Below are 26,323 nucleotides of genomic sequence, written 5' to 3' on the forward strand. Positions count from 1 at the left end.
TGTTCTGTTTCACATCTGGCTGTATCGTCCTCAAGTAAAACAAAATTGCTCGTATACTCAAGAAACCAACACTCAAACCCAATTATATATTTTGAAACTGGGCTTCTTGTTGTCACTGAAGCACTAAACAATGACTCATTCCCCTCAGTCTTCTTATAACTACGTTTATGCTTTTAACACCGAGCCACCAGATGCTCTGAGTCTTTCCTACCAACTCTGTTGGGTCATTTCTTACTTGGTTGACCTTGTTTCTTTGTCCTGTTAGACCACACTATGTAGATAGTGATCCCTGCTCAGCTTTCCAGGAATGTCTTTGTGCTTAGACACAAACATCTCTGATGTAAGGACCACAAGTGTGAGACACAGTCCTGCATGTCTGCAATGTTTGTCACAATACGGCCGTGTGCAGGCAAGAGTAGGACCCAAACGCAAACTCACAGAGTCAAAAGGTAAACTCAAAAAACACAGCTTTATTGCTGGCGTGAAGTGGGACACGAAAAACAACACAAAATAAACTAAACTGGGAAAACTAAAGCACAAGGAGCCACAGGGAAAAATCACACAGCTATGAGGGAGGACGCAACACTGACAAAGAGAAACATGGGGCTTAAATACACTGAGGGATAACGAGGGGGAATGAGACACAGAAGGAGAGCACAGCTGGGAGTAATCAGGCTGGACGAGACAAGGGAAGCAAAACTAGAAACACTCACATGAGGCATGGACCTTCAAAGTATAACAGGAAACTCACTGACTGAAATCTAAACATGCAAACTCAACAGCAACTGGGGAGACAGAACATAGGAACCTGAAACATGGTACAAAAACATCACAGTAGACATAACATGGAACACAGGGAAGCCATATTACAAAGCCAAAGAACTAAACCTATGGTAACCATAACTGAAATCTAGGGAAACAGGAAGCAGTACAACAAAAGACTCAAAACATAATCCATAATATAAAAACACGAGATCTCTTCAAAATAAAACTGGAAACATGAGAGGAAGACATGACAACATAAGACAACAGACATGAAACACACGAAGGGCAAGGGAGACTTCACAGGGGTTGAAATACACAAGAGGGAACTAATAAGCAAATGAACATAGGAGACATGAGCTTAAACATACTATAAACATCAAAATGAACTAAAACTCAAAACACTGGGCCATAAGACCCAGGACCGTGACAGAGCCCCCCCTTCAAGGGCGGATTCCAGATGCCCAAAAACCACGAAAAACAAAACAAAAACCAAAAACAACCCACCAAGGGCGGGCGGCGGGGGTCCAGGACGGAGGGCCAGAAACAAGGCCAAAAAAACCAAATGTCCATCAAAATCACAGGAGCGCAGGGAACAGTTCATGACTCCTCAGGGGCCGACCCGGAGGGTGACGGCACAGGAGTTCATGGTCAAACAGTCCAGGTGGCCGACCTGGACGACAGCAGCACAAGAGTTCACATGGTTCAGGTGGCCGACCAGGAGGCCAACGGTCCAGTAGTCCATAGTTCACGAGCTCAGGGGTGACCCGGAGGTCGACAGCATAGCAGGTCATAGTTCAAAGGTTCAGGGGGCCGACCCGGAGGTCGAGAGCACCACAGGTCACAGTGCAACAGTTCAGGCGGCCGACCCCGATGGCAACGACGTCCAGCTGACGGCCCGGAAAGCGGCCGGCGATTCCGAGGGGCAAAACATGGCTTGGGCGGTGGCAACACAGCCGCAGGACCAGGCGAGGCCGACACAGAAGCAGAGGCTGAGGCTGGACCAGGCGAAGCACAGGCTGAGGCTGGACCAGGCGAAGCAGAAGCCGAAGCCGGACCAGGCGAAGCAGAAGCCGAAGCCGGACCAGGCGGAGCAGAAAACGAGGCAGAGGCTGGACCAGGCGGAGCAGAGGCAGAGGCTGGACCAGGCGGAGCAGAGGCAGAGGCTGGACCAGGCGGAGCAGAGGCAGAGGCTGGACCAGGCGGAGCAGAGGCAGAGGCTGGACCAGGCGGAGCAGAGGCAGAAGGTGGCTGGACGGGCTCCTCGGGCCCGCCAGCAGACGTGGCATGAGGCCGGAAGGGCAGCTCGGGCCCCCCAGCAGACGTGGCATGAGGCCGGAAGGGCTCCTCGGGCCCCCCAGCAGACGTGGCATGAGGCCGGAAGGGCTCCTCGGGCCCTCCAGCAGACGTGGCATGAGGCTGGTGCGGTTCACCTGAACCCCCAGCTGACGTGGCATGAGGCTGGACGGGCTCCTCGGGCCCTCCAGCTGACGAGGCATGAGGCTGGTGCGGTTCTCCTGAACCCCCAGCTGACGAGGCATGAGGCTGGTGCGGTTCTCCTGAACCCCCAGCTGACGAGGCATGAGCAGTAGGTGCAGAGACCACCGGCTGAACATAAGGCTGAGCAGGTGATGGAGCAAATGACTGAGCGGCACAGTGGGCTAAGGGCTGAGCTAACGGAAGCACAGGAAAGTGTACTATGGACTGGGCCGCTAACAGTGCTAGTGACCAAGCTAATGACTGAAAGGCATGCAGTAGTGATGGCGGTGTGGGTTGTAGACTGAATTCTCCTGAGCCCTCAGTAGAAACAGGGATGGGTGCAGGCACATGCCGGACACTAGCCACTCCCACCCAAGGAGTAGGTACGGGTGCGGAGACGGGCTGTATCCTGGCTGACCTCACCCTGGGGACCGGCATGGGTGACAAAACTGAAGCCTGACCTGGAGACAAAACTGAAGCCTGACCACATGACTGAGCTAATTGAGCAACAGACTGAACTATGGAAAAAAATGAGAGGTTGTAGTGATTGTGGTAGTTGTTGCTGACATATCTCCGAGCCTACAGAACACAAGGACAGGGGCTGGATAGGCTCACCTGAGCCTTCAGCGGACACAGGAATGGGTGCAGGCACCCGCCGGACACGAGCCACTCCCACCCGAGGAGTAGGTACGGGTGCGGAGGTAGGCTGTGTCCTGGCTGGCCTCACCCTGGGAGCCGGGACAGGTGGTGGAGAGCGGAGCTCAGGAGTGGTCACAGGAGTAGGTAGGTTTGCAAAGGCAGTCTCAGAATAAGCTGACTGGTGAGCAGCAAAGTCCAGGGGTGAAGCCACACCCAAAACAGTCACTTGAGGTGCAGGTTGAACTTGGTCTGACTCTAAAACATGGTGAGTGTGTTTGAACATGGCTGGCTGTGGAACACAAAATTCAACTTGATTCATGAGCTCAGTGGCATCAAGTCCAAGTCTTCTAGCCAGTTTAACTATGGTAGGAGGCACTCTGTTACTATTTACACCTCCCAGCTGAGGCACAGAAAAAATAACTGCCTGAGATACTGGCAGAGCATTACGTAGAATCTCAGATACAGGATTGGAATCATGAAGGTTCGGAGGAGTTGGTTGAAAAACTAAAGTGTTCATAGGAGCAGCATGACTAACCGTGGATGAAATGGCAGAAGGATTGGAATGAGAATGTGGCAAACAGTCACTTTTACCCGTGAAAGTGGTCTGCTCAGCTGCTGTGGAACGATGGCGGCGTGAACGCCATTTTCTCCGGGAAGGAGGGGGAGGAGACGTGCCAGCCCGCGAATCCTCCAGCGGACCGGGCTGAACCTCCTCCGAGTCTTCATAGTGGAGAGGCCGATCCGGGCGGACGTGTACGGTGGAAACGAGGAAGTCCTGGATGAGAGGGTGTAGCGCACCAAATAGCCAGGGAAGTCCAGAAACCATCCTCTGCAGACGGATGGCTAACTCCTCCTGGTATTCTTCAAAGGGCAGCGCAAACCATTCCTGGCATAGAAACTCCACCGCATAGATCATGTCCTCCCGGAGCTCAGCGGAGGGATTATGAGTTGCTGGGTCCATTGTCTGGTTGCGTCCTTCTGTCACAATACGGCCGTGTGCAGGCAAGAGTAGGACCCAAACGCAAACTCACAGAGTCAAAAGGTAAACTCAAAAAACACAGCTTTATTGCTGGCGTGAAGTGGGACACGAAAAACAACACAAAATAAACTAAACTGGGAAAACTAAAGCACAAGGAGCCACAGGGAAAAATCACACAGCTATGAGGGAGGACGCAACACTGACAAAGAGAAACATGGGGCTTAAATACACTGAGGGATAACGAGGGGGAATGAGACACAGAAGGAGAGCACAGCTGGGAGTAATCAGGCTGGACGAGACAAGGGAAGCAAAACTAGAAACACTCACATGAGGCATGGACCTTCAAAGTATAACAGGAAACTCACTGACTGAAATCTAAACATGCAAACTCAACAGCAACTGGGGAGACAGAACATAGGAACCTGAAACATGGTACAAAAACATCACAGTAGACATAACATGGAACACAGGGAAGCCATATTACAAAGCCAAAGAACTAAACCTATGGTAACCATAACTGAAATCTAGGGAAACAGGAAGCAGTACAACAAAAGACTCAAAACATAATCCATAATATAAAAACACGAGATCTCTTCAAAATAAAACTGGAAACATGAGAGGAAGACATGACAACATAAGACAACAGACATGAAACACACGAAGGGCAAGGGAGACTTCACAGGGGTTGAAATACACAAGAGGGAACTAATAAGCAAATGAACATAGGAGACATGAGCTTAAACATACTATAAACATCAAAATGAACTAAAACTCAAAACACTGGGCCATAAGACCCAGGACCGTGACAATGTTAAGTTTAATCCACGTATTACTTTTTACAGGTGCTTTACAGTAACAGCGACTAGTTCTCTTCTTACTGTGAAGCAGAAAAATCACAAAGCACTTTGCACACCTGCTTTGCATTTGCTGGAAAATGACAGAACTTCACCAAGTTATTACTGAGAAAAAATTAAACATATTGTCTCCACTATATTACAATCAGGCATTCCATATATAACTCTGTCTCCCTCTCTCTCTTTCTGTGCACATGCTTTATTATTTTTTCAAGTTAGTAGTTTTGCTTTAGTTGAAAATGCACATGCTCTTGTGCATGAGTAAACTGTGGTACTTTGTCATTTGCAAGACAACATGGGACAATGGGTGTTTTTCTGTGTGTGCTTTTATGGGGGGGTTTTTTCAGCCTACGTGGCTCAGAGGTGAAACAGTGCTGGACTTTATACATATGAGGCTGAAAAGGTTCAGGGGCACTAAATGGAAATATGCAAAGATGGGTTAATGTGTGCCCAATAGACTGCATTTAAAAGAAAAGAGATAGAAGAATATGCAATGGATGTAGCATCCAGCCAGTGTGGAAGTGACCAACTCAGATGTAATGTAAAGACACAGTTATCTGTTGGTTGGTGCTGAGCAACAGACTAGAAAAACTAGAGTGTAAACTTCACACAGCAGCCTATGATATTAGTCAGAGATGCTAATTTTGCTGCATTTTAACATAGATGTTAAAACCTCAAGTGGCTATTTGACAAATTGTCATTTTTGCCACTTCCCCATTAGTTTCAGTTTTCAGTCCTGGAAGTCGCTGTTTGCTTTAATAAAATTAAGCTTCTTATATTTCAAGTGCTGTACCAGAAGTCTTGATGTTTGTGATAGTGGCTTCTTGAAATGTGGGCAGAAATATGTTCAGCTTCAAGCCTAAGCACCACTGACAAATAATGCTGTAATGATGGGTGGTTAAGTCATCGACTGCTGCCCGCCTCACTGCTTTAGTCATACAATTTGTATGACTGCGAGTAGAGTTTGTGTATAGCATGCGTTATTATGGCACTGGTGCTTCTTGTGGAATTAACAGACATCCTCCTCCCACTCTTTCTCCATCTCTCTCTCTGTTTACATGTAGAAAGAGTACAAGCTTCTCTCCATGGGGAGGGGAATTTTAATACTGAGTGTTTAAAAGTCTGTGTTTATGAACACTTTAGCAGCAAAAGGCATTCAATAACAAGTTCCATTTTTAATGAGAAAAAAAGCCACTAATACAAAGAAAGAAAGAAATAACTGGGTATTGCACACATGTTGGCCACTATGATACAGTATGATATGGTGCACTGCTGACTCAATGTGTATTTTGAAGTGTGGTGTAAGCATGTGTGTGCATGCATATGCTCAAGAGATGCACATGTAGCTGAGTTGCTTATTCACATCAGAGTGACGCATGTGCTTAAGGAGCCTGCTGAAGCTGTCCAGACAAGCTGCAAAAACACACGCACACACATATAGAGCGCAGAATGTGATGCTCCTGCAGTGGGATTATCAGGTAAACCTGTGAGTTCAATCTGCGGCTGGTGGTTAATACCTTCTAAAGAAGTTTGTAGCGGGCGGCTCCATTCTGGATTGGTGTTGTGGCATGAAAATATGCGTGTCTGCAGCATAGAAGAGTCATCACAAAATCTGTAGTTAAGGCTCCAGACATACAGATATTTGTTGTAGATTTAAAAGGCTATTTGTTATCCTGTTTGACTTCACGCATCTGGCTTGTAAGAGGAAGTACTTGGCTTGTTGCACTGGGGACTGAACGTGGGTGGTAAGGAAGACGATTAAAGTTTGTGAAGTGCAGCGGGGGCAGACAGGTTGTGGAAGGAAAAGCAATATGCTAATATGCTGCTGGACATTAATGGTAAAATGGTAAGAAATATTCACAGCTTTTTGCTCTGTCTGTATTTTTTTTTAAGTGAGTGATTTATCCATTCTCAGTGCTGTCATGTTTCTTCAACAGGTTTCAGCTACAGAAGAATGTGTAGGACCCATGAGATTGTCTCAAGAGCCAATTCAGGTAAGAGTAAGACAGCCCGTTGGGTCATGTTCATATGTAATGTTTAAGAACAACTGATGAGTGCAGTTTATGGCACCAAATTTCCACCCCCATAAGTGTAATTTAGTCTCCTAGATAAACAAAACGGATTCAAAATGTACTATGAATTCCCTGTTTGTGTCCAGTTGGAATTTCTATATGCAACTTCATTTAAAACAGGGAAAAACAAATACACTGCCTATGCTACTTATACCATTTATACTGCTTATAGTTTATATCACATTAGGACTTCTTCAGATTTTATCCCAGAAAAAAATCCTTCCATCTCTACTAAAGGACGAGAATACTTTTGCAGATTGATTTTTATTCGTAAAGTGACTTTATCCACAGTGTGGTTAACAGTATTTGCTGTGATAATGATTTACCTGACTAAAGTTGTTGAAGATAAATTTACTTTTTTGATTTAAAGTAAAATATGATCTTAGCCACATAAACCCTGTTTGCCTTTGTAGTCCAAAATGTTCTTTTGTATGTCCCCGAAATAATATCTTCTATCCCTTGCGTTGCATTCATTCTTGAATCAGTGCTCTAAGACATATTTGCTGTGATGTTTTCTGGATATAGTTTGCCATTTTAGATTAATTTTATGCATCTTAAATACCTGTAGACACCTTGTCTGTCCTCTGTAATTTCGGTCTAGCTAAGATTTCATCTTGCCTATCAAGAACTCGAGTAATATTGTGAGGTTAGGCAGGGTTGAGTCAGGGACTGTCTGTACTCATCTTCTGGTTAGGGATTAGGACATGTGCTAACAAGATTTATCCTTATGTAACAGAGAAAGTAAGAGCTCTAGGTGACTAGCTGGTTAGATTACAAAGCATTCCTTATTCCAGCAGTTCTGCTACTTTATTAGCTGCTCGTTTATTGCTTTTATTTGATTTGCTTTGGTTTGAGCTGTGCTGCTTTGACCCATCTCCGGGGGTTTTTGAGTTCAGTTCAGCTCCCACTCCAGTGTGGTGATGTGAGAGGCCTGGCATGCCACTCGTGTTCATGCTGAGCTAAAGAATCCCACTCTATCCCTTCACCCTCCTCCTTATTTACCAAACCCAAAAGCACTATAGCTTGAAATCTCTGGCAGCATGCAAGCAGGTGGTGGGACCGAGGGCTTTATTAAAAAGCCTTTTTTGACTTCATCTCATGGCCCATAAAACCCTAAAACTGCTCTTTTCGTTTTACGTCCAACCTTCTGCTGGATCCATGACCTGAGTCGCTCCTCCTCTACTTCACTCCTTCCACAGGAACAGAGAGATGAAAAGAGAGATAAAATGTTCTGCAGCAGAGAGTTATATATTGTGGGTTTTCCTTGACATTTACTATTACTGCCTAGTGGCCCTGGAGAGTTTCAGATTTGCTACATACCTCCTCCATCAGCTTATCTAATGCTTCATGTGGTTTCACTTGTTACACACATAATTAATAATCTAAAGTGCATTGTAATTATATCGCAGATTCATGTAAAGAAAGGTAATTCTGTTGTTGAAAACTTTTGTCATTTTGTATCTTTAAACTTTTAATGCCTTTTTGTGTGTAAGCTCAACTATATAAACAACTGCAATTGCAGTTGAAGCTGTTGCTCAAATAATTCATGTGTTCATCAGCAGAATCCTTAATGGAAGGAAGTTTTATCATTGGTTTACTAAAAATAAGAGCTTGTTAAATGTAAAAGCAATGTTTCTGTGTCTAATTAATCCTTGACAATTTTATATGTAAGTTAAAGGCATCACACCTTTGATTTGCATCTAGTTTATCGTGATATAATATGTTGAAAAACAACTCACTCATACAGACTTTGTGTCCTCTAACTTTGACACAGATTTACTTGGTTATTTATTTATCTGAAATAAGTCCTCAGACATTTATTTATTTATTGCAATTCTTTTCTTTTTAAAAGATTTTCCATGTGGATATTCAGAAAATGATAAAAATCCAGTTAAAATTGATGGCCATTAACCAAATCCTACCACAACTAGTTAGGTAAGCGGTGTTAGGATTTTGTGCTTCTTATTTTTTGTTTTTCTTTAATTTATTGATAAATTTTTAAAACATGCTTATTGGAGCGCATAAAATTGTACAATGCAAAATGTAATGAGTTTGTTTTAAACTGTTTAAACTGCAGTAGTGCAATTATCATCATTAAGTCATCTTAAAATGGGACTTTAAAGTAATTTGTAATATCTCAACATAAGTAGCAGAGCTAAAATATGCCAAAGTAAAAAAAAAAGAAAGAAAAAAGGTTTAGACTGGAATGCTGACTGAAAGGTAATTTTTAATGAATTCATTACTTTATAATTATATTTAAAAAGCATGAAATCAGTGTTTCATTAACAGCCTGACCTAAACACTGTCTACAATTTTCAAACTAATTCTGGGATGTGTGTGTAATGTGTACGTAGAATATGCTAAGCTGGGAGGTACTCCAAAATATACATGATAAACTATGCAGGTTATAGTTTTGACATCATTCATATGAAGGAAAAAACTTTTTTAACTAACTTTCCCAACTCCCCAGCTATAGTGAGGAAAGTTGCTTTTGTTGTAGTCTTACGTGAGAGTCATCTTACACTCTTGTACTCTCTTTTTATCCCAGTAATATCTAGCTCAGTCAAAACTGTTGTTAACCGCTATTTGAGCTGCTGTTCTGTCTTGTAATTACCTTGGATCTCAATAGGCGTGCACATGTGGAGTTTCTTTTGAGCCACACCTGGCAATTCTAATTTTTATCCCACATTTAAATACTGTATCACTGCACACTACAGTTTCCCTGTTCTGCAGTTTTTTATCACTTCATTTTCTAATCTTTGGGGCAGTTTCCATCATATTCATCCAAATTCTACAGAGCTTATGACCTTGTAGTGTCTTGCAACTTCCCCCATTGAGCAAAGCATTGCCAGCAAAGACTTAACCTGCTTGAGAACATGATAAAAACCTCCCCTACTTTCTCCATATCCATTGGCTAAAATCCAGAAAAATGCACATCCTGCAGTGTGTGCTTTTGCATACAAGAGTCGGGACAGGGGAACAAGGGATGATAATGCTGTGCAATCCCAAAAAAGTTGATTGTTAAAATAAAATGCTGGAAAGCTGAAAGAAAAGATTTCATTGGCCAGCCTTTGACCTGATATACAGTTAAATGGCTCAAAGGTAGTTATCCCAGTGACACATCTGTTTGGAAGTCTCCCAGTGTTAAATGGCATCTGACTTGGGTGTGCAAACATGGCAGATTAACCTCTGAACTCTGAAAACAGCAGCAGCCCAGGAGGATAAGCCTTTGTGCTAGCTGAACAGTGTTTTCATGTAAACTTTGAAGGCTGTGACTTAACTGTGTCATTTGGGTGGCTTGATAGGTTTAAAAACTTAAATTGTATTTTAAGGGTATTGTAACCAATTAATTGCATAAACACACATCCATTTGCCTACCATTAACAGTGAGTTGCATTTAGAGAGGCGTCTAGCTCTGACAGATACGATGTTGGTGTGATGGAGTGCAACCATGTGTTTAAATATGTTTGACTGTGTGTATATTAGATGGTGGTATTAAGACCAACGGCGCCTCCTATCAGGCTTGTCATTGGTGACATATTTGGGTGGCAGGTCAGAGATGTGTGCGGTCTGTGTTGTCCCAGGGTACGCTAGGTACTGTGTGTGTGGAATTTCACATGTTAGCACCATGGTTACACAAGCCAGCACAGGATCAAAGACTGTAGATCTTTCACAGGCACTCGAAAATGGGAGCCCATTTTCTCCTCCTGTCCTCTCCTTCTGACATCGTCTTTTGGCAGTCTCACCTCTTCTTTTTCATTTTCTATTGTTTCTGTCGCCGCCTGTGAAGGACAACATATGAACACTCTGAAATGCTCTCTGCCTGATTTTACTGTGGAGAATCATGACTTGGACTCCCTTCTGCTTATTTCACCCACTCACTCATTAGCTTTCCCCTCTCTCTGCTGTGCTTCCATGCACTCTATCTGTCACTCTATCCTTTGTTGTCCTTAGAGGGAGTCAGGAGGTGATGCTGCTGCGAGGCAGAGCTGAGTACTGTTGATTCTGGCTGCAGTCCAGCTGCCTGCGTGTATATGTTGTGTTTCCTCACCACTGTACCAAAGGTGGTTGGTGTGTTCATGGTCAAAACACAGTGTGGGATCTAAAACATGTCCTCACTCTGCAGGTTTCATGTCTGTCATGATTCTGCGCTGCTCAGTTTCAGTCAAAGCAGTAATTCACCTCTTGGAGAAGGCATTACCATGACGTTTACATGATGGCGGTTATTCAGCTATTCATTTCATCCATTTTAAATTTCCCCAGTCAGAATCGGGGGGACAGGCAGGTGGAGACTCTCCTAGCATGCTTTTAACAAAAGATAGAGAGGCACCATGCACAGTTTGCCAGCTTATCTAAGGAAAGTCAAGCACACGGATGAGCACACACAATTTCCAATATTTCTCCCAAGCTGCATGCGTGTCTTGGGACTCTGGGAGGAAATCCACAAATCGCCAGAGAGAAAATTAAAACTCAACCCAGAAAAAGCAACAGAGCTGAGACTGAAAATCAAGACTGATGATGACACAGTTGACCATTTTCCCGCTGTTTATTTTTCTCAGTTTTTGATTTTACTCACATCGCTATACTAACAAAACAAATAAAGGTGGTAATACTATGTTTTACTTTACCCAGTTATGCAAGCTTTACAAATGAAGTAGGGTTTTTTAGCTTTTCATTACATCCAGATAAACTTCCTGTTTTGTCAAGCCTACACGAACACTAAGGGAACATTATGTGCTCATTTCAAAATGAAAACCATCACTAGAGACAAATGCCCGATACATTCTTATATATTATTTTCTCAGAAATGTTAAAATTCGATTTCTGTGCATCTATGAATATACTCCTTAGGGCTCATTATTAGACCTCAAGGGAACAACCATTTCAGGGGCCAAACAGATAGATGTTCCCAAGCAAAGTCTCTCTAGGATCTTTGTTCTTCCCGTGCCGAGAGGCTGTTTTTCTGATTTCCTGTTACGGTCCAAAAACATGCATGTTAGGGTAATTGGTGGTTCTAAAATTAGATGTAGGTGTGGATGTGAAAAGGCAGCCTCCATGTGTTCGTCCTGTGATGAACTGCCGACCTCTGTGGACTGTACCGTACATTTTGTTGCATGTCGCCTGTAAAAGGCTCCTGAGATAGACCCCAAGATTAAGATACAAAATTGACACCAGAGGTCCAAGACCAGCCCCTGCAGTGTGCAAACCACCAGATTATAAATACCCTGAAAGAGGGTACAGTGGTAAGACTTAAGAGGTTACTGCCCCCATGACATGCCATCACTAAGGCTATCCCTAAAGGTACAATAACACACTTATTTTATGAGTAATGCATGTTGAAGGTAATAAATTGTTTCTGTTTTTTTAGCCGTTTCTCTATGTACTGTCATGTTTCGTAGCCTTGTAATATAATGATAATAAGATATAGATTGTTCTTAGCAAAAGACAAGAAACAACCAGGCTTGATTTCATAAAATTTGTTGACATTTTAAGCACAGGCAAAGGAAGGAGCTGTTTTTGGTTCCAGTAAGAATAACATTAGGCAGCGATCCTGATGCGAGCAGTATTTCGTGCTTTTTGGTTTCTTCATTAGGGTGGGGCCTCTCTGTTTGCCATTTGCATGTTCTACATGTTTCTTCCCACAGTCCAAAGATATGCATGGTAGATTAAGTGGTGATTTGGATTTAAAACGGTGGATTTGAGCGTAATAATTTTGCATTACGTCAACATAAGGCTGTTTAATTTTTCTTTCATGCAGCCAGTTACTTACTTACTCCATAAACAGTGCATTATGTTAATCTACAAAAAGGGAGGAGTGGATATAATTTAAGCCAGAATTTGTACCTGTTGCTATTCACTGATACATGTCAGTAGCCTCATTTGTCCTGTAACCTTGTGAAAAATGTAACCGGCACATAAAATGTTCTTGGTTTGCTGTCCTGAATAGTGTCCTGTCTGAGTAGTAGACAAAGTGAAATATCTATTTTATAATTATCCCAGCAATAGAAGTACTCTCTTACCCCCATGCCCATTTCCTTGTCTCTCTCCAGGTCTTGCTCGTGTTTGCAAAGGAGGACAGCCAAAGTGATGCCTTCTGGTGGGCCTGTGACCGCGCTGGTTTCAGGTGCAACATTGCACGGACGCCTGAGTCTGCTGTTGAATGTTTCCTAGACAAGCACCATGAGATAATAATCATTGATGGACGTCACTCACGCTATTTTGAGCCTGAAGCTGTTTGCCGGTGAGTGAAGTCTTTCTGACCAGTCACTGGTTCTATATTTTCTGTAATTTCTCTATTTTCACTTCAGTGAATGTTTTGAGAGTGTTTCCTCCCAGCAGCTGGGAGAAGACATTTTAGGAAGTAATTTGGTGTTGTATTACATATTTAAGAGTATATTGATACTTCTTTAATGTTTGGAAACCATCTCCTTAAACTGAAAAAGAAAAAAATACTAGCAAAGAAATGATTTAACCAAATCCACATCTTTTTGCACGTAATCATGTGCAATATATAGATCAAACTACATCAGTCAAAAGTTATAGCAAGGAGCAGTGAGTACTGAAGCTCCTATAGCTTTGGGACTCTGTTGTGAAGAACTGGTTGGTGCCATCTGGTGTTCACTGAAAGCAACACAGAAGTCTACAACTTGAAACCTGATGCTCCAAGTTATATTTACAGATTTCTTTATTCAGTTTTTCTCCAAAAGGAAGTACAAGATATTTGACTTCCCAAGTTATAGGAAGCCATAGTTGAGCAGGCACTAAAGTGAGTCTGCACTTTGCTGACATGAAATCAGCCAAAAGCCTGAAAAAGCTTTTTTTGCCCATTTGTCCAAAGTGGCCGTGGCTGTGCTGGCAGCTTTTCAAAAGTATATGCGCCTGCGAAATGATCCCGTTCACTCCCAGTCCTGTGCCAGATGTTAAATCCTTACTGCTCATAGAGTTGTGTGCATTTGTTTATTCATTTACTGATTTATTTACTGAGAACGACCTGTAGTCCTGTGTTCTGGATACATAAATAACATGACTTTCAGGTTTTCAAGTCAGCTTATTCTTTGTTTTAATAAATAAATCGAAGCTGGATGTTCCTTCGATTTTTTGGCATCTATTTAAAGAAAAACTTTATTCCATATTATTTTTAGCCAAGACAAGTGACTACTACTTATGTGTTTGATTTAGTTTTCCTCCAGACCTTTTAGTTATTGGCCTATAGTAAAAAGCTGTGCCCATATATTTTCTTGTGATTTATTTTAAGTGCTTCGTTATTTCCTCAAGTAAAGGAACAGATCCATTTATCTCCCCTGTCTCCAGAATACCACAGTTTGGCAACTCCTCCCTGTTTCCTCCTTCGCTCCTTTCCTCAATGTGTTTTGTTTTTTTTTTGCCTTTTCCACCTCCCGTCCTTATCCACCATGAGGATCTCTTCCATAATCCATTCCTTCTGTTCCTGCTTTCATTCTCTAACACTGCATACTCATTCCTCCTCCATCTCCTGGCCCCTTTCCCTTACGCTTTGCCAGTGGCCTTGTGGCTTTGTGGCCAATCCTCTGAGGTACATGTTTGGTTTGGTGTTTCTGTGTAAAACGCAGAAATGTTCTGTCCTCCTTTTGAAGCAATGACATCAACCCCCAAATCTGTCCACATGTTTGTCCTGTACATGAGTCCAAGCCACTTTTCCTGAACTCCTGCTGACTTTGTATCTGTATTTGTGTTATTTTCAGGATGATCCGTGCCACAAAGCCCTCTGAAAACACAGTTATTCTAGCTGTTGTGCCACAAAAGTAAGTCTGAGTTAATCTTCTTTGTAAATTTTAATATTCTGTGTTAATAATTAATTAGAAAATTATTCACATAAGACTTTAAGGTCTTTAAGGCTCAACTTCAAAACAAACTTCAGATGTTTACAGTATCCCATTAGTATGGATGCCTTTGAATGGGGTAGTCTTTCAAAGGCATTTTATCTTACTATGTTGGGTTCATGTACAGCATTACACTTTTTTTAACCATATTAAGCAACCATGAACTCTATCAGGTTCATTTTTTAACTAGACTTTTAATTTGAAAATCAGCACATCAACCGATTATTCCAACACTTTCCAAAAAAAAAGTTATTCCTCAAAATATTTTCATATATTTTTATATAATTCTCTTAAAATCTGCAAGGTCAACAGCAACCTGTCTACGGTTATGGTTGGATGGTGGATTTTATTTTAGTCACATGGTAAACAGACAAATTTTCAGTTGCGAGATGATGTTATAATTTAGTATTACTTTTTGATTTTAAGATTGTTTGTTCAAAATAGAAGAAATGTCTATTAAAAAAGGATGGGTATCAACCAAATGCAAGAACTTTTTTTTTTTCAATAATATGACTTTGCTGTTGAAAATCTTCTTGTCTCCTCACCCTCAACCCAGTCACGGCAGATGGCTCCGCCCCCCTGAGCCTGGTTCAGCCGGAGGCTTCTTCCTGTTAAAAGGGAGTTTTTTTTACCACTGTTGCCAAGTGCTTGCTCATAGGGGGTTGTCAGATTTTGGGGATTTTCTCTATATTATTGTAGAGTCTTTACCTTACATTGCAAACTCCATTGAAACAATTGTTATTTTCAATTGGTGCTGTTCATTTTGGATGCAATCACTCATATTAAAAAAAAGTTGACTGACTTTTGAGAGTTTAAACTGCACAGTTTTCCATTCATTGTTTGAGCAGACCACTCCAAGCATGATTTTGAAAAATGATTGTGGTTGCAGATGGTAATCATTCTTTTCTGTCACTGTATAGACCGTCTGACCAAGAAGAGCCATCTGTTCTTCCTCTCCTCTGCGCTGGATTTAGCAGAGTACGTCCAACAACTTTTGCCTGTGCTTGTGACTTTGTTTATATCAGATGCAGCCCTCAATGTGTTATGCTTGTTTCTCCTTGAGGCGTTTCATTGATCATCTAAAGGTTTTAAACACTTAAACAGCAGCGTGTTGCCAGTTTTGAAAGAGGCACTTATTGTCCATGTTTTTTAATGGTGTGAAAATGACGTTGGAGGTTTCAATACGATTTGCTACTGACTCATTCAATCTTTCCACCCCCTTTCTCTCCTTCAAATGTCACTTAACCTTGTTTGGCCTCCAGAGGTTTGTGGAGAACAACAGTGTGTCAGCATGCTATAATGAGCTCATACAGATGGAGCATGGAGAGGTGCGCTGCCAGTTCAAACTCAGGTACAAGTGGAGGGCAAAGACACATAGATCATATCATGCAATTATGTGAACATGCACAGACATATACTGTGTAAGTGTTCTTTGGTACTGACTTTCCTAATTCTTAGTCTGGTGGCTTTATTCATCCACAGGGCTTGTAATTCCATCTTCACTGCCTTGGAGCACTGCCAAGAAGCTGTGGAGATCACCAGTGAGGACCACATAATACAGGTAAACATATTACACACCTTCCAACGCAGCAAAAGCTTTTCTTTAAATCACAAAGCTAGTGATAGTCAGTATTTGTGTAATATCTGTGGCTTTCATCCTCAAGTAGTTAATCCAAAAAAACTGTGTATGACTTTAATACCTTTACATATAAACTGTGTCTCTCTTAGTTTTTGTCTTGGTCGCGGCAATTGTGAAATAAATAGAAACACAACAAAGCATCACATTTACAGATTTTACATACATTAACAACAATGTGCTACATAAAAAAGTCGAAGTCGAGTCACCGCAAAACAGCATGTACCTCCTTATAGACAGATTATCCTTTCCCCCTCTGTATGGGGAAGAGGTGATCAGGGAAATTTAGACATAAGAGGACAATAAGAAAAATATACAACTTTTTCCTTTAATCTAATAGTTTTGTGGTTATTTCACAGTACGTGAATCCAGCATTTGAACGGATGATGGGCTATCACAAAGGGGAATTGATCGGGAAAGAACTGACTGAACTTCCCAAGAGTGACAAGAACAGAGCTGATCTGCTGGACACCATCAACAACTGTATCAAAAAAGGAAAGGTCAGTCCTGTACCCATTCATCTCCATCCAACCTATCTGTGAGATCTGACAGCATTTCATACCCTGACTGGCCTGTCGTCTCTGAAGGAATGGCAGGGCATTTATTATGCCAGAAAGAAATCAGGGGACAGTATACAACAGCATGTGAGGATAACACCAGTCATCGGCCAAGGAGGGTAAGCCAAGTTAAACAAGCGAACGTTGTTAGTGTACAGCTCCTAGAAAGAAATCTCTGATTCCTGTCCTCTTCCCACAGGAAAATTCGACATTTTGTAGCCATCAAGAGACCGCATATTGACAACAACAATCAGGTTGGTGAAATGATCATCTGATCGTTTACTCTGAAAAGTTTCCTTCCACCCAAGGCAGGGACAATCATTTCCATCAGTTTGTCACTAACACTGCAAAAAAGAAATACCAATCTGAATTTTAGTATGAGTGAGGCATGGCTAATTCTTTAATAATACTGTACCTAGTGTAGAAGCTAATTGTACAAACCTTGGCAAAGGAGAGGTCATTATACAAGGAGTGAAACAGGAGCTTCGGCAATAACAACTAGAAGTTAAAGGTTTTAATCAAATATTTACTCATTCAGGTACTTAAGGATTCTAATGTGGGACTCTTTGCTTACTTGGGGTTTTGGTTGGGTTTTGCTATAGCCACATCTTTAAATGATTCGGTTCTAATATATTTATGTAGTGCCAAATCACAATAACAACCACCTATGAGCAAGCAATTGGCAACAGTGGGAAGAAAAACTCCCTTGTAACAGGAAGAAACCTCCCAACAGAACCAGACTCAGAAAGCGGCAGCTATCTGCCGCAACCAAGTTGGGGGTGAGGAGACAAGAACAATTTCAACAACAAAGTCATATTGTTGAAAAAAAAAATCATATTCTTGTGTTTGGTTATTACCCATCCCTAAATGAAAAATATTCAGCTCCTACGTGCAGGTGCTTGTAGTTGAAAGAAGAAGAAGAAGAAGAAGAAGAAGAAGAAGAAGAAGAAGAAGAAGAAGAAGACGGGCAGCTACAAAATATTATTTGTGTTGTGGAGCTTAAACAAATGTCAAACTATCAGCAGCGCTAATGCTGCAGTGCTTTTTGGCCCAATCAAGTCTGGTGATGAAATATACCACTGAGTCCAAACTGCACTTAGTCACTGATTGCAAACTCTGCTGGCAGTTACATCTATATAAATGCGTCAAATGATCTGTAGGCTAAAGTGTCAGATTTACTTCAATACCTCAACAAAACATGTGGGCTCACAGGCTTCCAGCACTATTGAGCACCATGCACAGCTACTCTGAAGCAGGTGCCGCTACGCTCAGCTGGGTTCCCAGCCAATAACGTCATACTATGCTAAGCTACAGCTAAGCACCAGGATCTCCCACTAAGGCCTAAGGAAGGCGAGCAGCCAGGCACCAAGGCTATTTATACCCTGGGCAAAGCTGCACAGGCACTAGGTTTAGCTCATTGCTCTCTTTCATCGTGTGTGCATAAGGTGAGTCAGCCACTGACATTTGACTGCCAAAGCCAAATGGCACTCATTCCTGCTTGTCGGGGCTGGGAATCCTTAGGCATGGCAGCGACTGATCCGATTCTAGTCATCCCCCACAACCTAAGATGTGCAGTGTCAAACTGGATGGTATTATCACAGTGTCATTTCTAGATTTTATTCATTTTTTACCACAAATTACCATAGAGAATTGATGCAAAGAAGCAACAAAGTTTTAGCATTTGATGGCTCTCTAGAACTAAATCATGACCCGAGGCATGTAGTACATCTTCACTGAGATTATCTATTTGACAACCCAAGGCCACAAAGGCCATTTCAGGATACCATTTATGTGACATTGGATACCCGCTTAAGATCTTTTCCTCTGAGCACTTAAAGCCCCACATTACTCCTCATCTTTTCCCACCCAGATGTTTGGCTGTAGACCATGGTTTCCGTTTCATTGTGTTGTTTAGTTAGCACTCCAGACTTACAGCAGGTTTTGGGTCAGTTTTGTTTGTCTTTCCCCTCATTATAATCTCAACTATTACAAGCTTTAGCCAAGCCAATTTAAAAGATGTTTAGATGTCTGCTTGTGCTTTGCAGCCCAAGAAGAACATTAAATTGTAGCCAGTTAAATCTGGAAACTTTGCATGTCATTAGACATGTTTACACTGTCTTAATCCTATTTACTCAGTATGAGACACACTCAATGCCTAATACTTTATACCCCCTTTGCTTAAAACTTTAAGCAAAGGGGGTATAAAGAAAGACCAACTAGCCAATTCTATGAGATTGAAATGGATTTTAAAAATGACATGTAGCTGAAGTGTTCAAGGGATAGTTTTCATTGCTCCATAGCGAAATTACACGTTCCTAAATATGTAAAAATGATTTACAGTTATAGACAGTGTTTGTATACATGCATAAATGATTGCATAAACATGCAGGTTGCGCTGTCAGCAAGTTGCATAGGTGCAGTGAGTCACTGGGTAAGGAAAATCTTCTTAACCTGATTAGAGGCTCTACCCATCCGAAGAACCTGAGTGTGACTAACAGGATGTACCATGCAAATTGTTACCTATATAAATATGCTGTATTAAATATATGCATGCAAACACACATATATATTGAGAGAGAGGCAGACACAGCAAACAAGTTTCTTGTATTTTGCTCGTTTGTGTTGTTGTGTTTGCACATCTCTGTTGCTTGTGGGGCTCGCACACAAGAATTTCACTCGCATGTGCTGTGCCAGTGTGCCTGCACATGTGATGTGACAATAAAAGTGATTTGATTTGATTTGATTTGAAATACACAAAAGCTCATAGCCATGAGTTATGCCTTTCCAAACATTTGTGAAAGAATGGGGCATTCTAAAAGGTTCACTGAATCACGTGTAGTAGTTACTGTAATAGAATGTGACAATGGTACTGGGTCAGTTCTTGAAATTCCTTCCTTCCTAGATATTCCATAATCAACCTTAAGAGACATTATTGCAAAGTGGAAACATTTGGGAACCACAGCACCTGAGCCACAAAGTAGCAGACCATGTAAAGTTGCTGAGTGCAAAGAAGTGCACAGCGAAAAAAAGTTTTCCATCGGTGTGCAGACTTCAGACTCCTTTAACATCAGCATGAAAACCGTGTACCAAGAGCTTCAGGGCATGAGCAGGGAACTCCCACACATGACCTTAGCACAAAAAAGAAAATAACAGAATAAGCTGCTTAGCATTGGCAGAGGACATTTTGCAAGTTCTTAATGGGCACAACCCACGTAATCAACTCTGTTGCTCCACCCACAGATGTGTTTTACTTACAAGGAAATAAAATTTATTCCCAAGAAGCACTCTTACAATAAAGACATAATCCACCAAACACAAATTTCTTAACTTTTTAAAAAATAAATGAATCTATGATTTAGTGCATTGAAATGTATGTTACCATTAGCTTGACTCATAAGAATTGTATAAATATCACTATATAAAGAATCAAACGCAATTAGCATACTGCTAGTGTCACTGCGCTTGAGCCTATAGTGTGTGTTAACATGCTAAGTAGTTACTAGTTTTTAGTCTTTGAATTAAGAAGTGCTATGTCACTGATACAGAGACAGGGTGGGTTTATATTTATTAAGATCTTGTCCTGCAGACATACATTTTATGATATGCCATTTTTATACTACATAAATCCATTCTGATCAAACACGTTGGTAACACACTGGATCACTTTGCAGGCTATCCACTTTACTTACTTAACGACTTTAATACTGTATTCATAGTCATACTGAATTCTCCAGTCATACATAGGTTGTATTCACAATGCTCTGTTATAGTAATACAAACCTGTATATTCCTTGCAGTTCCTTTGCCTAAATCAATAATTTTTATAGACTGCTATATCTTAACAATGATACAGAAGGCTGAAATAAGATTGGAACAAATTCTTAAAATATACAGAATGTTAAAATAAATCCAGCATTTTGCTTTAGCCCCAAATGCGTCTGATTATATCCATCACAGTAAATGCATATCCACAGTGCACACCTAAATTTTAATCATCTCTTGCTCTCTGTCCACCAGCTCCACAAGTTCAACAAGGAGGAGAGATACAGCGGGGAAAATTCTCACTCAGGTATCTTACAACATTTTTTTTTCTTTCACAGTTCCTTTATCTCTTAATTGCAGAGGTGTATTTTATGGTTCTCGCAAGTAGAACTAATAGATAAATATAGAATGATATGGAATTATTTTCGGATAGGCTCCATTTGGAGAAGGTAAATTATAGAGTTCATCCACAATGGTCTGACAATGAGAAAATAGGATGGATCATCTCAAACTGGTTTCTTGAATATGACAGCGGGCTGTACTCAAATGCATAAGGCATTGTAACCTTGGTTCTCTGAGTGAGAGAATGTCACATATTCTGAGTGGAGAGATAGTCTCGATATGATAGAGAACTCCCGTTTCACCGCATCCCAAAGGTGTTCTGTAACCAACCGTTTTACATCATGGATGTGTAGCCAACAAACATAAAGCAAATGCATGTGGAGCAGAATTTTTGAGGACTGTTTTCTGCACCTTGTCGAATCTTTGTCACAAAGAATTAAAGCAGTTCTGAAGGAAAAAGGGGATCCTACCCAGTACTAGTAAAGTGTATCTAGTAAAGTGGCTGTTAAGTGTATTAAATTAAATTAAATCAAATCAAGCAGCTAAAGCAAAAGTATTATCTATGCAGAATATATAAATGACACTGTTGGTTTAATAATTTTTGGTTCATTAATGTGTATTTCATTTTAATGTTGCACATGTAGATGACTTATTAACTGCTGGGTAACCTTATTTCCAGTATTTAAGACTGCAGACTGTTACGTAGCTTTAGCTTTAAAATAAATGTGATGGAGTATAAAGTAAAACACTGTAAATGCAATGGAGTTGAAGCAGAATGCTGAATAACAGTGAACTTTAAACAAGCTACAAGTACATTAAAACTGTACTCGAGCTAAGTCCTTGAGTAAATCTACTTTGTTAAATTCCGCTGTCCTATCCATGCTCTCTTTAAATGTCAGTGGATATTGTAAGGGGGTCACCAAAGTAAACAAGTCCACGTTTGTTATTATTCTCAAAGATGAAATTACTTGATCGTATTACATGCATTACTTCCATCCGCAGAGTGCTATTCTCTACGACACCGAGACAGAAGAAAAGATTCGATGGACGACCGATCGGTGAGCTCCCGTAGTAGTGACGGTAAGGATATTTAAAATGTGTTTTACGTTTTTGAGCCTCTGTTTAAATTGGTACAACTCTAGTTTGCGCCACTCCAAAAGCACAACCAGACATCTAAACATATTTTCAATTGGCTTGGCTAAAGCTGATAACAGTTAAGATTATAATGAGGAGAAGATAAACAAAACAGGCCCCAATCCTGATGTACGGCAAGTGTGGAGCGCTAACTAAACAACACAATGTAACGGGAGCCATGGTCTACAGCTAAATATCTGAAGAAGATGTTTGAACACAAAACAACCGTAGTAGATTGAACATAATAAAAAAATGTGAATAAAGCAAAGGAGAACACAAAATAGGAGTGGGTAAAGAAAGAATGAAGGAATGATTGGAGATAGCGAATGAGAGAGTGAGTCAGACTGTGTTATGGTAGGTGCTTGAACTAAAGAGATCGTACAGAGAGATGTTGAGGGCTGATAACATCCATACCTCCCTCTTCCACTCACTTTGACGCAGCTGCTATTTTAAGTTATCTCAGCTGCATGCTGCTTCTCCTCTGCTCACCCTCAAAATATTTTCTCTTGCTCTTTTTTTATCTCTTTCATTCATGAGCATTTTGATGAAAGCCAAAATCGTGTTATTATTACTGATAATCCACAAGCCATAATATAGTGATCACAATACCAATACCATAATGTTTTCTACATTGCAGCTCCCAGTTTACAAAATCGAAGATACTCTTCTGTGGCCAGGATTCATTCTATGACCATTGAGGCTCCAATAACAAAGGTATGCTGCTTTAAGCAGTGGAGTTAATCATTTACAGTAAAATAAACCTTAAATGTACCAAAGCAAATGCTATGTAAAAATGACCAGAAGTCACAACTTGCACTGTGTTTTTATCCTTCGATGCCAGAGACAATATGTTTGTGGGTTGTCTGTCTAGCCCTCAGCATGTACGTTCATCCATCTGTTTTGGGTTTTTTTTTTTTTCATTACAAGAAGTCACAATGACTCAACAAAGAACTTAGAAGACTTAACCTGTTAAAGGTCACTGAAGCTCCGAAAACACTTTTTTTTCTTGGTTATAACTCTTTAAATTTCATACTCTTTTGATGACAGCATTGTACACAAATAAAATGAAACATCCGTTTGTGAAAAAGTAAAATAGTGGCATTTTATTTCCAAAGTCAGCTTTATTGTGACTTCATAATGTTTTTCACTGTTGTGGCTGTTGTCCAAGTAACTCAGGAACAAACTGGAAGTGTTTGGACACATTTATAATATCTAACATATCAAGCATTTAGTAGCTTGAGGGACCACCTTTCACAGCAATAACAGGAAGTGCTAACTGCTAACTGGCTACTCTTTTCCCTCATTCCCAGGTAATAAACATCATCAATGCAGCTCAGGAGAGCAGTCCAGTAACGGTAGCCGAAGCTCTGGACCGTGTGTTGGAGATCCTGAGGACCACTGAGCTCTACTCCCCTCAGCTTGCCTCCAAAGAAGATGACCCACACACAAGCGACCTGGTTGGCGGGCTTATGAGTGTAAGAATTAGTTAGTATACGTACTTAAACATTGGTTCGTAAGTTGAGATGCCTGAAACACTTTATAAGGAGACATAAGAAACAGGCTGTTTTTAATCACAGTGTAAAACTGTTACCTCATGCATATAAAATATAAAAAGGTATTTTCATTCAGCCGAGAAATGTTTGCCTTCAGCAATCACGCTTGTGTTTTTGTACTGCCAACAGTTTTTATTTAATTTGAATTTGTTGAATAAGCCCAACTATGAGGTGAGTCACTGCACGCATACATTTCTGTTTTGAAAGCAAGTTTTAGGTTCCAGCAGCAATATTATAGACCGCTGATGCAGTCTATCAGTCAAATTGTTTAATGTATGATTTTTCTCCGCAGTATAGATCTGCTGTGTTTTCTAGTAACTACCAAAAGTACATCAATTCAGTGACAATGTGATGGTAAAGGAGATACCAGCTCTACTTTTCTCCTCCTATTGTTATGGTTCAGGCTCATCCTTCAGGCTCATCTTGTATTCATCTCTCCAAAGAAGTTTTTTCAAAACAGGCTCTTTCTGACAAAGTCTTATCTGGCCTTCATGTTCTTGAAAGTAACCAATGGTTTGCACCTTGTTGTAAACACTGTATGTCCGTTTATGAAGGCGTCTCTTGCTTAAAGACTTTGAGTCTTGACAAAAGTCTTCTTGTCAAGAGGTTTGTCTTAACCAAGGACATAATTCTTTAATTATCCCCTTTAGTTGTCTTTCAGTGTTGCTGTGCATTCATTCTTTTAAAAAATATACCAGATTGTTGATTTGGCCACATCAAAATCTCTCTGATGGGTTTATTTTAGTTCCACTGCTTAATTATGGCCTCCTTCACTTGCATCAATATCTCTGTGGACCTTATAGTTAAGAGTTCCAGTGCAAAGACACCAAATGCAAGTTCAACACTCAAAATCAGCTTCAGAAAGTGCCTTTCTGATGATGGGGTACTGTATATAAAAATATCTAAACTAAACAGTTAATGCAGTACTTTTAAACTCCATTGGTTAAAGCGCTGCACTGAATTACAATAATTGAAACACACTTTTAATGGTATACAGAGGCACAACTACAAAAGAAACTCTGCAAAATAAAGTTTTAAAAAGCTTTCTCTCCTTGGAAGTTTTACTTGTTTCACCATCTCTGTGGGGAGTGGCTCACTTTTGGAAGCAGACTCGAGTGGTCAGTTAGAGAACGGCAGTTTTCTTGTCTTCCATGTTGGGTTTATTTTGATGCTTAGTTAATCCACCAACTCTCCCCAATAAATGCATCTTTCACTCCAGTTTGTTGCACTGTGTGTGCAAGTTGAAATATTGAGCAAGGCTGCCACATTATTTGTTTTGGGGTTCTAATGGAATAGTCAGATGTTAAGAATAATAGGCTCACTGTCTGTCTCAAGAAACAAAATCATTTTCAAAAAATCATTTTCTTCATTTTTTTCCCCTCCAGGATGGGCTGCGCAGACTCTCTGGGAATGAATATGTTTTCTGCAAAAGTAAGTTTTAATGCACTGTAATATCAATGGCAACAAAGAAAAAGAAACAGAGGAATACAGTGGGTACTATTGCACACTGGTGTGTTTTCATGAGTGAATATCCACAACAAGGGGGTGAAAAATCAATATATATTGCACAATAATCCTGTGCATTATGTAAATATTTCAATGTATGTATAAATATATTGGCAACACCGGGGCAATAACTTCATAGTAGCTAGCTGTTAATGAAGCATTAGGTTAAAAACATGTGGGACTAGAGATATGTTTGGGTGTTGCCTTTTGGGTGTTGAATGTGGTCTGTTGTCTTGATGGAATCTCTTGAATAAATATTAAGTTTGAAGTTGTTGTTGGCAGGATGAAAGAGTCGCAATGTTCTTGTAACATTGTAGAGTGTGTATTTTTCCATCTCAGTTTATTACATAACCCCATTATAATGACTACAGTCACAAGAGCACTTAACTGAGAGATGACCCAAAGCAAGAGTCAATTTTCTGAGATATGGTCTAATTTGTCATTATGTTGAAAGCTGTGTCTTTGTAAGTGTAACTGCAACACCACCGGTGCTCCTTCACTTCTCTAAATAATTTTATTGCACACTGTATTGCTACCACAGTCTTTACATTTTCAGAACAACTATTGGTATAAATATTACAGAGCCAACACAGGTACAATAGTTCGTTGGTCTTTTTATGGTGACATTTTTATGTGTGTGTGTCTATTAGACATGAGTCAGAGCCAGCTGGCTATCCCAGTCACTTTGAATGATGTTCCTCCAAACATCGCTGAGATGCTGAATGATGAGGAGTGCTGGGAATTCAACATCCTGGAGCTGGAGGCAGCTACACACAAAAGGTACAAAGATGATTTAATCCAGAGAGTCCAAACAATATCAAATTCCTTGGATTCGAAAAAGCTACGTATGCTTATTGGCTTCAATTCATTTCGTTATCCAGTAGTGATCTGTTTTGCTGCATTTTTCTTACTTTAACCTGTTCCACGCATATTCATCCAGTCCTTTGTGTGATCCCCTGCAGACCACTGACATACCTAGGCCTGAAGATTTGCACAAGTTTTGGAGTGTGTGAGTTCTTAAACTGCTCGGAGGCTACACTGCGCTCCTGGCTGCAGCTCATTGAGGCCAGCTACCACTCCTCTAACTCCTACCACAATTCCACACACGCTGCAGATGTGCTGCACGCTACAGCCTACTTCCTACGCAAAGAGAGAGTCAAGGTTAGAAGAAAAGCACACATATAAACTG

The 26,323-nt window shown here is 40.8% G+C and overlaps 1 protein-coding gene across 2 annotated transcripts in view; it reads left to right on the forward strand.

The window, feature by feature from the left end:
* The window catches only part of pde8b (phosphodiesterase 8B), a 57,484-nt gene that overhangs the window by 16,124 nt on the left and 15,037 nt on the right, over positions 1-26,323 (forward strand). For both annotated transcript variants that reach the window (XM_080870860.1, XM_080870859.1), the window contains 16 exons: positions 6,651-6,707; positions 12,836-13,026; positions 14,507-14,566; positions 15,565-15,622; positions 15,907-15,995; positions 16,127-16,205; positions 16,640-16,780; positions 16,868-16,956; positions 17,037-17,091; positions 20,855-20,906; positions 21,944-22,021; positions 22,713-22,789; positions 23,386-23,550; positions 25,014-25,059; positions 25,785-25,914; positions 26,097-26,295. In XM_080870860.1, the coding sequence (XP_080726986.1) occupies positions 6,651-6,707; positions 12,836-13,026; positions 14,507-14,566; positions 15,565-15,622; positions 15,907-15,995; positions 16,127-16,205; positions 16,640-16,780; positions 16,868-16,956; positions 17,037-17,091; positions 20,855-20,906; positions 21,944-22,021; positions 22,713-22,789; positions 23,386-23,550; positions 25,014-25,059; positions 25,785-25,914; positions 26,097-26,295 (1,566 nt within the window). The remainder of the gene's footprint in view (positions 1-6,650; positions 6,708-12,835; positions 13,027-14,506; positions 14,567-15,564; positions 15,623-15,906; positions 15,996-16,126; positions 16,206-16,639; positions 16,781-16,867; positions 16,957-17,036; positions 17,092-20,854; positions 20,907-21,943; positions 22,022-22,712; positions 22,790-23,385; positions 23,551-25,013; positions 25,060-25,784; positions 25,915-26,096; positions 26,296-26,323) is intronic.

The sequence above is a fragment of the Rhamphochromis sp. 'chilingali' genome (genome assembly GCF_963969265.1).
Source record: "Rhamphochromis sp. 'chilingali' genome assembly, chromosome: 2".
Taxonomy (NCBI): domain Eukaryota; kingdom Metazoa; phylum Chordata; class Actinopteri; order Cichliformes; family Cichlidae; genus Rhamphochromis; species Rhamphochromis sp. 'chilingali'.